This window comes from Podarcis filfolensis (genome assembly GCF_964270895.1).
Source record: "Podarcis filfolensis genome assembly, chromosome: 8".
In the NCBI taxonomy this organism is placed as follows: domain Eukaryota; kingdom Metazoa; phylum Chordata; class Lepidosauria; order Squamata; family Lacertidae; genus Podarcis; species Podarcis filfolensis.
Genome location: NC_139611.1, coordinates 34,236,680 through 34,254,236, shown reverse-complemented (window position 1 = coordinate 34,254,236; position 17,557 = coordinate 34,236,680). Strand labels below are relative to the sequence as shown.

Genomic DNA, 17,557 nt, shown 5'->3' with positions numbered 1-17,557 from the left:
CACAGTGAAGCATTCTAGCACATGAGTAGGCAAAATAAGTCCCGGGGGCCGGATCCAGCCCAATCACCTTCTAGATTCAGCCCGCGGACGGTCCAGGAATCAGCATGTTTTTACATGACTAGAATGTGTGTTTTTATTTAAAATGCATCTCAGGGTTATTTGTGGGGCATAGGAATTCGTTCATCCCCCCCCCCCAAAAAATAAAGGCAAGCCCCCTACAAGGTCTGAGGGACCGTGGACCAGCCCCCTGCTGAAAAAGTTTGCTGAACCCTGATCTAGCACCTTCATTATACAGTGGTACCTCGCAAGACGAAATTAATTCGCTCTGCGAGTTTTTTCGTCTTGCGATTTTTTCTTCTTGCGAAGCACGGATTCCCTGGGTATTAATGGTTTTAAGAAAAAGGGAACAAACTCGCAAGACATTTTCGTCTTGCAAAGCAAGCCCATAGGGAAATTCGTCTTGCGAAGCAACTCAAAAAACGAAAAACTCTTTCGTCTTGCGAGTTTTTCGTCTTACGAGGCATTCGTCTTGCGAGGTACCACTGTACAGCTTTCATTGAATGCTAAAGACAGAGCACTTTACCCTGGCCTTTGATACTTGAGACGTAGGCCCCATCCAAGCCATCCATTTAAAGCAGTATCATACCACTTTAGACAGCCATGGCTTCCTCCAAAGAATCTTGGGAAGTGTAGTTTGTTAAGGGGGCTGGGAGTTGTTATGAGAGTCTCAATTCCTCTCAAGGAGCTACAGATCCCAGAATTCCCTGTGAAGAGGAATTTTTTAAACCACTCTGGAAATTGTAGCTCTGCAAGGGGAATAAGGGTCCCTCAACAACTCATGGCACCATTAACAAACTACAGCTCCCAGGATTCTTTGGGAGAAGCTGTGAATGTTTAAGTTGGCATCATAGTGCTTCAAATGTATAGTATGAATGTGGCTACAGGATAGATATGGATTGTGGCTAATGCTATATACACACAAGGGTGCTGAGAGTTGTAAGCAGAACTCTACCCTACTCACAGAGCTGAAATTCCCAGAGTTCCCTGGGAAGATTTATTGTTAAACCACTTCCCATGATTTGGGGAAAGCAATTAACTGTTTAAAGTGGTAAGATACAGCTTTAAATGCATAGTGCAGATGCGGTCTAATTACTTCACACTCTGAATTTCTACGAACACACCCAGCATGAAGAACCATGCTAATTAAAACCACTGTTTATGGTATACTATTATAAGACTCCATTCGAAATAGTAATATTAATGCAAACAGCCCATCTGCATTTCTCCATACAACTAATATGCCAATTTAAGCAATATGTTTTTAACCATCGCATGGTTTTTATGTACTTTTTTAAAAAACAAAACCACAGAGCTCTTGCTTATCACTTTTTGCATTGCTTTAAGTTCATGTAGGTAGCAAGCTCATAATTTTTGACAATTCAGACTTTTTGTATTTATTCATTTCCACCCTTCCCCCCCCCCCATTCTCAGATGATTTTTTATAACCACAACTTCCAAGCAGTGGTTTGACTGACTTTGCAAGAGCAGCAATGCATGTATATTAGTGGCCCACTAACTGAATACCCTCCCCCCTAAAAAGACCGTGGCAGCCTTTGTAAATTTCAGTGACACAGCTAGACAGCTAGAAGTCATCAGCTGTCAATTAAATTTGCTCCTTCATGCCAGTCTGATTATGGCATGCATTATCTCTGATAGACAGACATTTATTTAATAGGGCTGTGCGGGCAGCCAGACAATATATGCTACTATTATGCTAAGAACCATAAGGAGGAAATGTTTATTTATTAATGGAGGAGAAAGCTGCACTGGCCCATATGCTGCCATTGATAAATTAACCCGGCACCCTCTTTATGAAGATGCACCAAGGCCCGGATCCAGAGGGAAACAAGTTGCACTAAGGTTCCATCAAAACTAATGGGACTTAGGCTGCAGTGCTATTCGCCTGGGAATGATAAGCCCCTGTGAACTCACTGATTTACTTCTGAATAGACATGTATTAGGTTACACTGCCAAACTTAAATTTCCCTGAATCAGGGCCCCCAGGCAACACTAGGAAGCTGCCACCCACAACACTATTCTGAAACATTCTGAAATAAACAGCTAAGTAATTTCTGCAGAACCCACCTGTCCTCAGCCTTTTAAAAAGAAGACTATATTATGATTATTACCCTTGATTTATTAATTGCCATCTAAACCACCGTCTCAAAGTGATTTTTCACATAAGATAATCAAAAACAGAAATCAGGGCCCTCTCCCCACAGAGATGGGAGGGCGGAAGAGACTGAGAGGATTGGGGCAGGCTTCCAGGTCGCCCCACCTGTTTAAAGCAAGCTAGCAGAAGAGGGGGAGCAATACGAGGGCAAGAGAGAGATGTTCTGCCTACACTGGACGCAGCCAGAAGCAAACAGTGCTGGTATTGACCAAGAAGCCCTAGTGGAATGGAGCCAGAGCTGAAATGCTCGTGGCAAGAGGCCTGGCCAAGGAATGGAAGGCAGGCCAGCGAGACTGCAGGGGAGTCCAAAACAACTGGGTAGTACAGGTACCTGCCTGGGAGGTGGGGGGGTAGGAATCACACCTGGAGAGTCATGCAGAGAAGGTCAATATTTGGCTATTGCCCAAGTGAAAACTAGTAGCATTTGCAGATTTGCCAGACCAGGAGTGGGGTGGGGAAACAGATGAAGTGGAGACTGGGTGGGCAGAGCAACAGTAGAACTTGAGAGGATAACGCAACTGCTTATCCAGGCTTCTCTTGGCAGCATTAAGTGACTGGCCACAATGTGCAGCACACGTTAGTTCTAATCTTGGTCAGACCCGGCAGGTGCGATCTATTCTCACATCATACTGTTGGTAGGCTGCAAGGATATATCCTGCTCCCTTCGCCCCTGTAAGGGGACAAGCCTTTGCAAATGCTGTTTAGCCCTGGTTCCCCCCTCCCTTGCAACGAAACACAGGTGTGCAACCTCCATGGGGCAGGATAACATTGCTCCATAAATCTGTCACCAGAGGGTGCTGGTTGAACAGATGGCTTTGCATTCCACAGGCAGCAATATCCCCCCTCCCTTTCTCCCACTCCTGGAGTTCCTGTCCCCAATCTGCAAGCCCAGGTATGTCAACAGCCTCCTTTCCAGAGCAGCTCAGGATTTCAATGGGACAGGAAGCTGCACAGGGAGTGGGGGGGGGGAGTAGAGAAGGAGGGAATATAACCCCCCTCCACACACAAAAATCTTGACATCATCAGCTTGTTCAACCCATCCAGACCAAGAGTGATCCCAGCATGAAATAGGAATATCAATAACTTGAAAAGACATAGAGTATTCCCCCCCCTCTCCTACCCCTCCCCTCCTACGTTCAGAAATATGCAAGGCAGCTGCCCTGAGCCGGTGGGAGAGAAAGCTGAGACGAAAAGGATGGAGAAGACAAAAGCTATACTGGCACATAAGCTTGAAAGGAGCTAAACAGCCACGCTTGAATTCCAGATTTCACTACTATGGTGTTTTGTTTTGTTTTTTTACAGACAAGACACCATTGAGGAAGGGCCGCAGCTCAGGGCCAGAGTATCAGCTTTGCATGCAGAAAGTCCCAGGTTTAATCCCTGGCATCCCCAGGGTAGGGCTGGGAAAGACATCTGGTCTGAAGCTTTGGAGAACCGCTGGCCCACATGTCCCGCTGACATGTTCTCTGAATATCAGCTGGGAGGGGCAGTAGATGGGGGGCAGGATCATACTTCTCACCACCTCCCACACTTATGGCCTACCTCTTCCTTCTCCTCCACTGCCTACCCCCCGCCCCTTCAGTGTGCCGGGGCTTCCCTGGACTGCCTCAGGTGGTGGTGGGGTGGCAGCAGGGGCGTGAAGGAGGAGATGGGGGGCAGTGGAGGGGCAGCCTTTTCTGTTTTGCCCTGACTGCCTCGAAACACCTGCCACAAACGTTTGAAGCCCTCTTTTATAACTTCTAAATGTGAAAGTTGCAGCAATGGGTCTGGTCAATGTCTGATCAGGGTACCATGAGTTTCACGGAAGGCAAGTGGGAGAGAAACTACGTAAATAATTACACAGCAAGCTACCTTGTACCTAACTAGTCTGCTTAGCTCAGTATTGTTTACACCAACTTCCAGCATCTCTCCAGCATTTCTGACAGGGTTTTCTCTCAACTCTAACTGGAGACCCCAGGGCATTCTGGGACATTTTTCATGCAAAGCAGATGCTCTACCCATTAGCTAAGCCCTTGGGTGGAATGAATCATTCCACCAGGAGATATTGAAAGGAGATCACAGGTTTTTTTGACAAGTTGTGAACCCCCTTTTTCTAGTTACAACAAGCGTGCATTACTGGGACAAATGTTACAGCAGAGCTGAGCCAGAGGCAACAATCTGAGACGAGACAGGGATGGTGTCAGAGAATTAGTGCCAGGAATCAAGACCAAAGGGCAAAGCAAGATGCAGGATCCGGGAGCAAACTTACAAGTCTGGACCAAAGGATATGGAAGGGATGAGGAATCTAGTACCTTCCAGATGTTGCCAGACTATAACTCCCAGCATCCTCAACAAAGTGGCCATGCCAACGTTCTCTGGAAAGCCACAGGTTCCTCAATGCCCAGGAAAACTTAAGTGAACCAGGAAGCTCTTTCATAATTCTTCCTGCCCTGAAAGATCCAATGGCCAGCCTGGATGGGTGGGGTCAGAAAACAGTTTGAAGGGCAATGCATCAACCTGAAATCCAGTGACTTACAATGAAGGGCAGCTGCACACAGATCCAAAGGCTCACTTGAGTCCCTTGTCGGGCAAAGTGCCACCATGTGGCATTCCCAGGCAGGTGCTCCAGTGCCAAGGGTTGCTACTGATATTTCCCTACTCCCCATCTTTACACAAATAATTAAATCTGGATCACCTAAAGCTGGCCACCTTTCTGGGAAATGATGATGTGTCCCAGAGACACTACATAAGAACATCAGAAGAGCCTGCTGGATCAGGCCAATGGCACATCCGGTCCAGCATCCTGTTCTCACAATGGCCAACCAGACACTTCAATTTAAAGCCTGCAAGCAGGACCTGAGCAAAAGAGCACTCTCCCCTCCTGCAATTTCTAGCAAATGGTATTAAGAAGCATTACTGCCTCTGACCGTGGAGGCCGAACAAATTCTCCCAGCAAGCACTGTGGCTCTAGTAGCCATTGATAGCCCTCTCCTCCATGATTTTGCCCAGTCCTCTTCTAAAGCCATCCAAGTTGGCAGCCATCATTGCCTCCTGTGAAAGTGAATTCCAGGGTTTAACTATGCCCTGAATGAGGAAGTACTTTCTTTTATCTGTCCTGAATCTTCCAGCATTCAGCTTCACCAGAGTAACTGTGTGGAAATTAAAATGGCAGCTGTCCAATGCCAGTCAGAGGAGAAAAGCCAATGGAAATGTCTGCCAAGATAGACCATGGCTACCAGGAGGAGGAGGAGGAGGAGACCAACAGTGAAATTCCAGCATGATGGCCCACTGGAGGGACACAGAGGGCTCCAGCAGACTTGGAGGCAGCCCTGGTCAAGATGTTCAGTTGAGTTAAAACTTCCATGTATGAATGCCTAAACAACATAGAGTGTGCTATAGAAGCTCTCTTGTTCGAAACAACCCATTTCAGCTGGCCCCCTTCAAAATTAAGGAACTCTTATTTCTGCTAGAGCATTCCTGGAACAACTGCATTGTGTCAGGCTTCCTCTTAAAAGATTCTCCAAAGTTCTTTAAAGCCAGCAATTCAGCACACACACACACACACACACACACACACACAGAGAGAGAGAGAGAGAGAGAGAGAGAGACAGAGAGAGACAGAGAGAGACAGAGAGAGACAGAGAGAGACAGAGAGAGAGAGAGCTTTTCAATACAAGGACTGGTCTGCTATCTGCATTTTCTTAAAAGGAACCACATTAAAACACAAAAAAGTTTAGCCAATCCCAACTCCCCACCCTCAGACTTTGAAACCAAGACTTCCTACTAGAGAATTTAATATCTTTGCTCCTGCTCTCCACCCTGGTTCCCCCTCCACCACCAGCCCTGTTTTCTGCATCTCTGCTCTCTTAAAAGCTAACAGATGTTAATGCCATGAAGTTTCAAAGAAGAAGGGGAGGGGGAAAACCATGCCCACATAACTCATTACAACTAATATATTCCAAGAATTTATGTAGTTCAGGGAACATGTGAGGTACTGGGGTGGAGAGCGGGGAGAAAGGCCAAATGTTTGCACAGAATATAACCCCTGTAAGTAAATAGATGCATATGCTTCACCCTTACCATCAGGGTGGGGAACCAGTGGCCCTCCATATATTGTTGGAGTCTGGCTACTTTCACACAATCCATCAGGGCCAGCACCTGAGCAGTACCACAAAAGGCTCCCCCCCCCCAATCAGGGAAGAATGGGTGAGTAAAGTCTTATATCAGGAACAAGGGAGGGAGGAGACCAGCAATGCCTCCTATTCACCAAGAGGCTGCTGCAGAGGTGGCATTGAGTGGGGGCTGCCGAGGAGGAGGCAGATCCAGTCTCCAAGGAGCACACCACAGTTGCTGCCGCCACCATGGAAGCAGAAGAGGGTGAGGCTGGATTCATTGGAGGCTGGATCTGCTGCCCCTGTGGACCTTCCCACCTCACCTTGCCCACCCTGGGCCCGCCCTGCCATCCATGATGCGCCACACACACACACACACACACACACTATGCTACCACTCATATTCCAAGTTATTTAACCTGTAATTAAAATGATTGCACTCGGGTTCCATACTTGCGATCCGCTGACAAAGACTCAAATTGCATGAGAGTTGACAAAATCCTCACTGACTAACAGTAGTTAAAGACTGTTGAGAAGAAAGTAATCTGTGTTAAGATAGGTTAAGTATGTGCCTCGCACAACGTAGTTCTCAAAATCTCTTCACCCCCCTCAGTAATTTAATTACACCATTTAAAGGTTCACTTTTGTTCTGTTACTTAACTGGGAGTAAGCCACACTGAACACAATGGGACTCACTTCTGAGTAAATGCACAAAGGATTGCATATCAAAAGGTGCATTCAGACACAGAGAGCCGCTTTATATTGAGTCAGACCATTGGCCTATCTACCTCAGCACTGTGTACACTGGCTGGCAGTCACTCTCCAGCATTTCAGGCAAAACAATTCTCCCAGCACTACCTGGAGATGCCAGGGATTGAACCTGCAGCCTCCTGAATGCAAGGCTGATGCTCTGTCACTATGTCATGACACTTCCTACTGTTGGAGTCAATGGCCTGCAATACTCACTCCAACTCTGTGAATTGTTCTTGTAGAGAGTTTTGAGGCACTTGGAAGAAAGGTTCTCGCCACTTCTGAGCATCTCCCAGCCTTGGTCCAATCCACTTTTTTAAGACCTCTGCATGTGGCCAAAGAAGACAGGAAATGTCAGGGTGACTGCAGCCCCAAACAAAGGCCAACAGCAGCTAAAACTTGTGGAGCTGCTGTCGCTAGTAAAAAAAATAAAATAGAACTAAAGTAAGACTTGCAGAGAATGCTGGTGCTTTTTAAAAATGGGCAGCAGCAGTCTGCTTTTCTGTTTGGTCCAAAACCAGTCCCAGAAATCACCAAGAGCTGCTGACAGGGCTTTAGGGGGTAGGGAGAAGAAAAATAAAGATTACATCAGTTTCCCAGTGGGGGGTATCAAACTGCATGGCCGGGCAGAACTTTCATCCTTTTCTTCCTGTTCAGACGCTGGCCAATCTGCCCTTGAAATCGGTGGGAGGCTTGCCTGTGCGAGGTCTGCAAGATCAAGACATCTCTGATCACAGAGTTTGAAACAGTAGGGTTCTGCATCTCGCACCACCTCGATCAGCAGCATCCTTCAGACTTGGCGCCTGTCCTATATTTGTACAGATATAAAAGACCCAAATAAAAGTGTTGGGGGAGGCAGGAAAGAGAGAAAACTAATTACAGCCCAAGCTCTGCCCCACTGATGCCTCTCCACAATCACAAAGCATCCATCTTAGCCATTAAGGCCATAGCAGGAAGAGTGGTGGTCAAAGGAACATGTGGGCAAAAGGCATCTAAAGGCTATTCCATATAAACTGTCTATCAACGGATCTTAATATCTCACCAACTCATAGCAGCTGTACCAACCCTCTTTCTCTCTGCCCAATCTACAAATACTCCTGCTTAAAGTTGAGGAGGCGGAACAAGCTTCCTGGGTTGAAATTTGAGACATAAAAATGCATTCGTGCTTTCTTTTTTCCTTATTTTTTACAAGAAATGTCACAGAAATTTCGAAGTATCTAATAAGAGACCAGGTCAACAACAACTGCCAAGTCTATAAGTAAACTTCATCTAGGCGGTAACAGGGACACTTCTCCACTCTTGCTGATGACTGTTTCATCTGTCGTTTTGAGTGAAGAATGACATAGGAGCATCAAAAAGCAGGAATAATCTCATACTACACCACCACCACGAACCACGGCTTGGAAACTTATGGTCCGATTATGGAAATATGGTGCGTTATTTGATACATTAGGTATGAGATAGGAAAATTTGCGGCTAATCAGATACTTAACTCTCATCAGCCCCAGTCAGCATGGTCAATGGTGTGGTAGATAATGGGAGTTGTGGTCCAGCAACATCAAAGAGGCTACAAAGTTCCACATCCTGGCTTTAGATCAATGTTCCCCAAAGTGGTGATAAGCACACCTCTTTCTGGATTTTCTTCCCTTTGATGAGTTTGCTCCTTGCCTAAGAGGGAAGCATTATCTTGACATAGGACACTCCATATATTCCTGTGTATTTTTAATTTTGTTGTCAATATTTGTTTTAATATTGAATTTTAAAATGTGACATCAGGACATCTCATGTGACATCAGGACATCCATTTTCATAAAAGGTTGACATCAAGTACCATAACGTTTCTGAATGTGGAATATAATCCTTTCAGAAACAGCATTTTGCTATTTAGTGCTTGAATTTTATTTTTATTTTTTAATTAAGGATTCTCTTAGTTTACAAAAGTACATGCATTCTCTCTTTTCTCAGGTTGCAAAGGCTTTTTTTTAAAGTGCTTGTTCTTTGAGTGGATAATTTATTGCTTGTTTTTTGAGTGGGGCTCACTTTGGAAGTAATCCTGTGACTGGAAACTGTCAACCAGTTGCAATCACAATTACAAACAGAGAAACTGTTATGTGAAGATATATATTCATTACATCAACCATCCAGCAAGTATCCATACCGAGTTCTCCTGCTCTTTTTTGGTGAATTTGTGTGCGTGTCTCAAAGGGCTTCAAGCTTTAGCTGGTTGAACAGATTAATCAACTAAAGCTACAGTTGATTAATTGGTGGATACCAGTTTTTATCAGTGAGGCAGTGAGTTGAGGACATGCTTGTCTCTCTATTTTGCTTTTCTAGCTCCTGCCCCGCCCCGCCCCCCTTGTAATTATACATAGGGGCCATGCTGCGTAAAAGCACCCATTCCTTCTACCAAAGAACAGCCACTTTTATTTAAAGTGGTACCTCGGGTTACATACGCTTCAGGTTACAGACTCCGCTAATCCAGAAATAGTACCTCGGGTTAAGAACTTTCCTTCAGGATGAGAACAGAAATCGTGCTCTGGCTGCGCGGCGGCAGCAAGAGGCCCCATTAGCTAAAGTGGTGCTTCAGGTTAAGAACAGTTTCAGGTTAAGAACAGACCTCCGGAACGAATTAAGTACTTAACGCGAGATATCACTGTATTCAGTTCCAAGTCAGGATAGATTTCTTTTAGTACCTCCTCAAAAAGCTCTAAAAATAAAAAGGTCAGGCCACATCCATGCATATTTTATTCAAATTCAATTGATTGGTTAACAAAGTGACTAAAAATCCTTTAATTGTAAAGTGTCACTTTTGTTGAGGAATGCACATCAGAAACTCTCCTCTCCTCAGAAGAGCTGAAGATGCAGTGTTGTTTCTCAGAACTGAGGATGAGAAGAATAAAAAAAATGGACTTTCCTTCAGGCGATTTAAAATCTTTCAAGCACCACAGCACATGGTCCTTGCTCTCATCTCTGTTTGCATCATTGACACCTTTTCAGCATGTGGGGGGGGGGGGTTAGGAGGAACCAATGGGCCAGCTCAGGTAGTTTACCACTTAATGATACAACCGAACATAAGGCTTGCTTTTCAAATTTGCTGGGTTTTGTATATAAGGAGCCACCCCCTACCCTTCGGACAGCAATGATCTAAAGCAGGCATAGGCAACCTCGGCCCTCCAGATGTTTTGGGACTACAATTCCCATCATCCCTGACCACTGGTCCTGTTAGCTAGGGATCATGGGAGTTGTAGTCCCAAAACATCTGGAATGCTGAGGTTGCCTATGCCTGGCCTAAAGCATCTAGAGGGCCACCTGATTGGGGAAGGCTGGTCTATGCTGACAGACAATGGTGCTCCAGGGTTTCAGAGAGGGATATTCCTAAGCCTAGTTGGGAGATGCTGGGAATGGAACATGGGACCCTCTGAATGCTAAGCAAATGCCCTGCCATGGAGCTACGGGCATTGCCACGTAGCCAATGCTCTGGATGGCGGCAGCACAGCAAAAAGCCAAAAGATAATGAGGATGCTAAGCATGGAAAGAGGCTGGTGCACTGGAGGCAGGAGGATGAGAAGAGAAGCAACTGGAGGAGCCAAACAGGTATAGCCAATGAGATTCTTCCACTTAGGATAGCACAGAAGGAGACAATGGGAGGAAAGTTTTAGGGGCCGCAGTGCAAATTTCATGAAGTTTGAGAAACGCTGTTCCTACTCATCGCTTCCCTAAATGCGAGCGAGCGCCAACAACACTTCCCGACATCAAAGTGGCGACATTTAACTTCACTTGAAAAGTCTTCACGTTCCTGAACAAACACAACATTAAGAGCCCCGCCCTTAAAGGAAGATGAAAGGAGCCAATCTCCTCTTTAAATTATCAAGGAAGTCGGCGCCTTGACTCCCTTTTTCATTGGGAAGTTGGGGAAGGGGGAGTAGGGCCTGACTTCAATCAGTTTGTATAAACCAGCTTTTGTTTTTCCTTTTACCCAAATGACTTCGCTCTTAAGGATTTATTGTAACTGGATTGCTTTGCTGCCCAGCAGGGAGCTGTAGCACTAAGCAAAGCTGAGCAACACAGTAGGGTTTTCCCCCCTCTTCTTCGTCTTCTTCTCCTGCTGCTGATTGAATTTCTACACTCTCAGCTCTTCGGAAATGTTTGCTCTCGTATGAGCTGTCAGAGGGAAATTGTGAGCAGTTGATTTTCTCTCAGCTAAAGCTAAGCAGGGGGTTCTATATGCAGCCAGCAATGTGGAGAATTGAGGAGGGGCTTGGAGGGGGGCAGGAGAAGGGGAGAGGATCAATCAAGTTGCTGAAAGGAGGTGGGAGGGAGGAGGACAGCCACAAAAAGTAAAACAAAATAAGTAGGGCGCAAAGTGGAAAGAAAGGAAAACTAATTTCCTTGGATATGAAACCTGGAAAGGATCAACCAGAATTGGAAGATGGGTGTGATCAATGCTTAGAATAGCTTTTGCCAACCTGGCAACATCCACAAGGACTTAATATAAGGCAGCTATCTGAGTTAGACCACTGGTCTATCTATCTCAGTATTGTCTATACCAACTGGCAACAGCTCTCCCTGGTTTTAAGCAGGGAACTCTCCCAGCTCTACCTAGAGAGGCTAGGGATTGAACATGGTACCTTCTGCATGCAAGGTAGATGGCTCTACACCTGAGCTATAGCCTTTGCAGATCATGATGAGAAGCCAACGTGGTACCCTCCTGATGATGTTGGACTAAAACGCCTACCATCCCTTTCCATTGTGCTACGCTGGCCAAGGATGATGGGGGTTGGAGTCCAACAACTTCTGGAAAATGCTATGTTGATTACCCCTGGCTCCGTATTTTTTAGAATGCAGTTCCCGTAAAATGTAAGAAGAGCCTTTCTGGACCAGGCCAATGGCCCAGCTAGTCCAGGATCCTGTTCTCATAGTGGCCAACCAGATGCCCCTAGGAAGCTGGCTGGGGCCAATAGGAATTGTAGTCCGAAACTTCTGGAAGGCACCTGGTGTGTAAAGGCTGTCTCTGAACAACTATGCAGTGCTGGCTTTTAAGGTGTGCTCTTGGGCACAGCACTTTCGGTGGGGGATCCTGACCTGGAACAGGCTGAGAATTCTTAGGCTGCAAACATGGAAATGACAACCATGTTAGGCTGGCGGGGCTTCTGCTAGTCTTGGAGCCTTAACAAATGTCCAACCTTCCCATCCTCTAGAGTGGCTATGTGTCCTATTTTACAAAGAACAGCCCTCTCTTTGAAGGCACTCACTATTCAAAGGGCTGTCAGGTCCTGTGTAAACTGTAGCAATGATTTCCAAATTCGCATTTGTACATATATATTAGCAAACGCAAGCTTTACGCAAATTTGTGTCCCAAAAATTCTGGAACCTGCCGTGAAACTATGGCTAACCTAAACTTGTGCCTCTCATTTTGCCACCCCACTTGTGGGGCTTCTCGTGGTGGCCATCGTTTCACCCTCCCAACCTGCAAAACGACACGTTATATATAGCATTGTTAGAAAAGGGCTTATTGGGAGGGGTTTGCGTCTGACTCTACCCACATACAATTAAGTTCAGTGCCACCTGGTGACTAAACCATACAATGACACTATCAACCCAAAATGTTGTATTTTCCACTCATTCCCTATGAATAGCTGCTAAAAAGTCACAGTGTGCTCATGGCACCCAAAAACTGCAAGTAGGGTTGCTGAAGAGCATTAAGGAGTATACTAATCCAGAACAAATTATCTCCATAAATTATACTGAAGATACACCTTCAGACAGTGAGCTGGGAAACTCTGGCAAATATCTTGAATGCTCATTTCTGCAAGCTTTTCCCGTTTGTGGCAGGAAACATATTATATTAGGCTTTCGCTGCTGATCCTGGGCATCCTTGGTAGACTGTTTTGCACTGCTTTTATTATACTGTTATTTTAAACAGTGCAAGATGCCCTGGTGGTTTTTGCACCATGAGGATGGAAACATTTTAATAAAAATAAAATTATACCTACACCCAACGATGGGGAGGGGGGATGGAGATGTGGAAATGAATTGTGGATTGAAAATCATTGCCCTGAATCAACCACCTATATAAGCTCAGTTGGTTAAAACAACTCATAGACCAGAACATCCCCTTCCTTTTCTGTCTCTCCACTGGGATGAGCATCTGTGCCTCTGATCAGTACAGAAGCCAGGGAAAAGCCCCTATGATGAAAGAGCCTGTTTTTGGCTCCCAAAGTCTTTACTGGAAGGACCACTTGAGTGATCAAAGGCACGAGGGCACTTCTGCCTGCTGTGTATTAGGCTAATGAACGTCATTAAGCGCTCAACAGATTGGACAAGCACTCACTTTGCCCTCCGTCTACGAGTCCAGAGAATGTCAAGTGTTTTCTCTCCTTGTTTCTGCTTTGGGGACCTGTACTTTGTCTCACGGCCAAAAGAGTGTGTTGGAAACTTTCCATTTTAGAGTGTGTGAGTGAGTGAGTGAGTGAGTGAATGAGAGAGAAATTTAGGTGAACTGGAGTCATCAGTCTACAGTCAAAGAGACACAGACAACAAGATGTAGGTATGACTTCAAAGCAAATATGAATGAGGCATCCTTTAGAAGTAAGCACTATAATCTGGGACACTGCAGTAGTGTACAAAGAAGATTCCTTCTTTTGTCCCACTACTACTATAAAGTTACCAAACATTCCTTCCAAGGGATGAGCCAATGGGGAATCTTATTCTTTATATGGAGGAGACTTGTTTCTCTGCGGCTCCAGAAGATTGGCCTAGAACTAATGGGCGGAAATTGCAAGGAAGCAGATTTCAGCCAAACTTTTAAGAGAAACCTTCCTAATGGTGGAAGCTGCTTGACTGCTTCACAGGGTGGCGGTCTCCCTCTTTCCACTCCCCTCTCTCTGCTGGAGGTATTTAAGCGTAGACCATCTGTCAAGATTTAAGCAAGGTTCCTGCATCATGGGCCCTTACTTGGTGCCCTTTGACCTGTCCTTCATCCACCTCTTCAGTTCAGCCATCCTCCTCCACTGAACTCAACATGGCGGCTGGCCTTCAGCTCTGGGGAGGAACCAAACAGACTATGCCCAACGTAGAAGACAATATTTTACTCCAAGGGCCACATTTCCCTCTGGTTATCCTTTCAAGGCTGCATGCTAGTGGTGGCTGGGGCCAGAGACAAAAGTGGGTGGAGCAACAAGCATAAGTTTTACATTTGTACAGCTGTTTTCTGCACACACGCCTCTCTATCCTGCATACAGGCAAGCGAGAGGCGGTCTTTCAGTTCAAATAAACAGTCCATCCAGCTGAAAACATTTGTGGTGCAAAGCAGTGCCAGTGAGGAGTGCGGCCTGAGCAAAGTCCAGAGAGCCAGACACAGATGATCAGAAGGTCTTATTTCGCCCTCAGCCTGAGGTTTCCCACCACCCCCTTCCCCGGTTTAGGGCCTACTCTCACCAACTTGAGTAGGCTTGTAGTAGGTTGGGCTCAAGCAGAAAACAGATCACGAGGATTGTGCTAATAATAATAATAATAATAATAATAATAATAATAATAATAATGTGTGTGTGTGTTAAAAGGAACAAACAACCCACCTCATGCTGGCTTGTCTGTTTTTGCAGTTCACACAGTTCCAATCTGATTAAGTGGTTTGAAATGCTTTCTGCGGTCATGTAACTGCAATACAAGCTTTTATTTAAAATATGGGGATTTGGCAAGTGAGGGATCTCCACAGAAGGCTACATTTTGGAGAGGGTTGAGTTTGTTTTTAAAAACGTTAGCATTGACCGGAAACTTTTGCCTCTCTGTAGCAAAACCTCTGTAGTAAAAGGCTTTAACTGCTGGTAGACTTTGCTTCAGAACAAGCCAGAGGTTGTCAGGAAGGGCCAGATGTGATGGTAGGCACTGGAAATGGCAGCTGCTTGCCCAGTTTGCCCTCATGTTGTCTTGCATAGAGGCACACAATGCAGGGTCCACCAACTACAGCTTCCTTCATCCTTGACCTTTGGCCATGCTGGCTTGGGTTGATGGGAGTTAGAGTTCAACAACATTGGTGCTATGGTCCCAGACCTGGACCACAGAGTCCTTCAGCAGCCACAGCTCTAATAAGATGGATCTACTCTGTGGTCCTCTCCATGTGGGTCTGTGGGTAGCAGAGCCCACTTCCCTGAGAAGACATCTCTGACACCAGTTTCAGATGATGAGTCCACTGTCTGCACAAGAACTCAGAATAGGACTCTGTTGTTATTACTTGATCTCTCAGCAGATGTTGATACCATTGACCACAGTACCCTTCTCGGGGTGGCCACTATTTTCCTGTCCTCATTGGCATTCAACATCTGCATGGAATATCAGTTTGAGATGCTTTGTAGGAAGAAATTCATAAATGAAGTGAGAATAAGAATACTTTGAGGAGTGATACCCACAGCTGAGAACCCAATAACTACAAAGGAATCAATGGCTGCAGGAAAAGCTACTGGCCCTTTAGCAGACCAGGAGGCAGCACTCAGGGGGTGAAGAATCCAGTCAAGGACTACCAAGCCCTACTATAAACCTCAGGCAGAGGCTCCAGGCCCTCAATGAGACAACTTGGGCATCTGACCTCACTGCACTATCCATGGTCCTGAACTTATTACACCTTGATCTCCTTTCTAGGTGCTGACTCCAGCCCTGCCATCCTAGGTAACCTGGCCTCACCTTGCTTTGGCTGTCACCCCTCCTGGGTGGTAGGAATCTCTATGGACCATGTCACTCTGGAGAGCATCAGTTTGGCTGCCCCTGGACCACAGCAAAAAAATTTTGTTTATATTCCACCTTTTCTCAAGAGCTCAAGGCAGCACACACTTCTCCCCCCTCTCCATTTTATCTTCACAACAGCCCAGTGAGGTAGGTTAGACAGAAACAAAGAGACAGAGAGAGAAAGGCCTAAGATCACCTAGTGGGATTCATAGTAGAGTGGGGATTTGAATCCTGGTCTCCAAGGTCCTAACTCTTACCATTACACCACACTTATTCTCTCTGTTGCATGACATGGCATGACCTTTGAGTCCCCTTGTCCAAGCCTGTGGCAGCCAGTGACATAAGCCATGAGTGGAAAAATGTACCGTGCAATGATGTCATGCCACACAGCGAGTCTCAGTAGATGCCAGAACATATAAATTAACTATGTTTTCTTGGCCCTCCCTACCCAAGAAAGGCACATTTCTGATAGTTAACTCCTTATTGACAAGAAAAGCGCTTACAGCAGCTTCCACAGTACTCTGGATAAACACACACACTTCTAGCCTCTAGGTAACTGCCCAAAGGTCTAGGAGCTATGAAGCAGTTGCAGCAACAGGGAGACCCCATTGTTGGCTTATATCACCTCTTCTGATATAGGTTCACCCATAACCTGAGACTTCTCCTGCATAGTAGTTGCTGCTGCTCTTCCTGCTTGAATCCCCTCCTGGTTCTAGGAGACAGCAGGGCAGGGGAAAGTGGGGAGTCTATTGACCCATCTGTCAGCTGAACAGCCCCCCTCTTCTTCTGCTACACCTGGAGCACCTTCTTCTATCTCGGACTGCCCTGCCTCTTCTCTTATCCCTGGCTTCTGCCCTGCAAAACCCATAAATCAGTGGTCCCCTCTCCCGGGTGACTCTCCTGAAACCCTGCCTCCAGCCCACACTCTTTGGAGTCCTGACACTATGGCCCCTCAAGTTCAAACATGGCCGTTTGGTGCTAAATTAAGTCTCCTCCTCTTGCCCCAGATGGATCTGTTTCAAACCTAAGAGGGAAGGAGAGGGAAGCAGTCCACTCCCCACCCCCGTCCCCCTGGAATGCTGCTCCTCCAGCGAGCTGTCAAAACTGACCTATGTGAAATTTAAGAAGAGAGCGGATGCAAATCAAAGAGGCAAAAAGTAAGAAAAGAGCTCCTGGCAGACTTGATGATATGTTGATAATGTTCTCGTACTGGAGTCAGGGTGACACCAGCCTGAAGATGATATATAGAACTAAGCCTACATACCACACGATTTACTGGCCTAACGACAGTTTTCATTGATCCGAGGCCAACAATTACTGGATCCGGTCCCGCTGCCTATTTCAGTATCTAGCTCTGGCGTGCAATCAAAACACTAACCCTGCTTCTCCACAGTTCCTGTGCCAACTCCACACTGCAGGCTTGAGCCAAGAGAGGATGATATGCAAATCTGGCAGGTGTTATGGGCATGCCAGTGCTGTTTGCAAGCCTAGACTCTCCCCCCCCCCAAGCGAAACAGCAGAAGTGTTTGAGGGAGCTCCATTCAGCTGCAAAGAAGTTACTGCCCTGGCACAGCAGAAACACACACTATGCAGGTCCTCAAGAACAGAAATTGGCACAGGAGAAAAAACTCTCCCATTGTAAGACTTGGGCTTTGTCTTTAATATAAAACAAACACATCCTTTAAAGTCCCTCCAGACAGTTTAACATAAGAATGCAAGAGCCTGGCTGTGTCGGGCCAATGGTCCCTCTAGTCCAGCATCCTGT

At 46.0% G+C, this 17,557-nt stretch overlaps 1 protein-coding gene across 5 annotated transcripts in view; it reads right to left on the bottom strand.

The window, feature by feature from the left end:
• Positions 1-17,557, bottom strand: part of NKD1 (NKD inhibitor of WNT signaling pathway 1) — a 131,548-nt gene that overhangs the window by 57,239 nt on the left and 56,752 nt on the right. The window contains exons 2-3 of one of the 5 annotated variants that reach the window (XM_083626077.1): positions 7,662-7,882; positions 7,291-7,399 (exon numbers count right to left, since the gene is read on the bottom strand). The exons of 2 other annotated variants lie outside the window; for them this stretch is intronic. In XM_083626077.1, the coding sequence (XP_083482203.1) occupies positions 7,291-7,399; positions 7,662-7,861 (309 nt within the window). In that variant the 5' untranslated portion in view covers positions 7,862-7,882. Of the gene's footprint in view, positions 1-583; positions 655-7,290; positions 7,400-7,661; positions 8,277-17,557 lie in introns of those variants that run through there. 2 more of the 5 variants (XM_083626079.1, XM_083626081.1) reach the window with 2 other exon arrangements.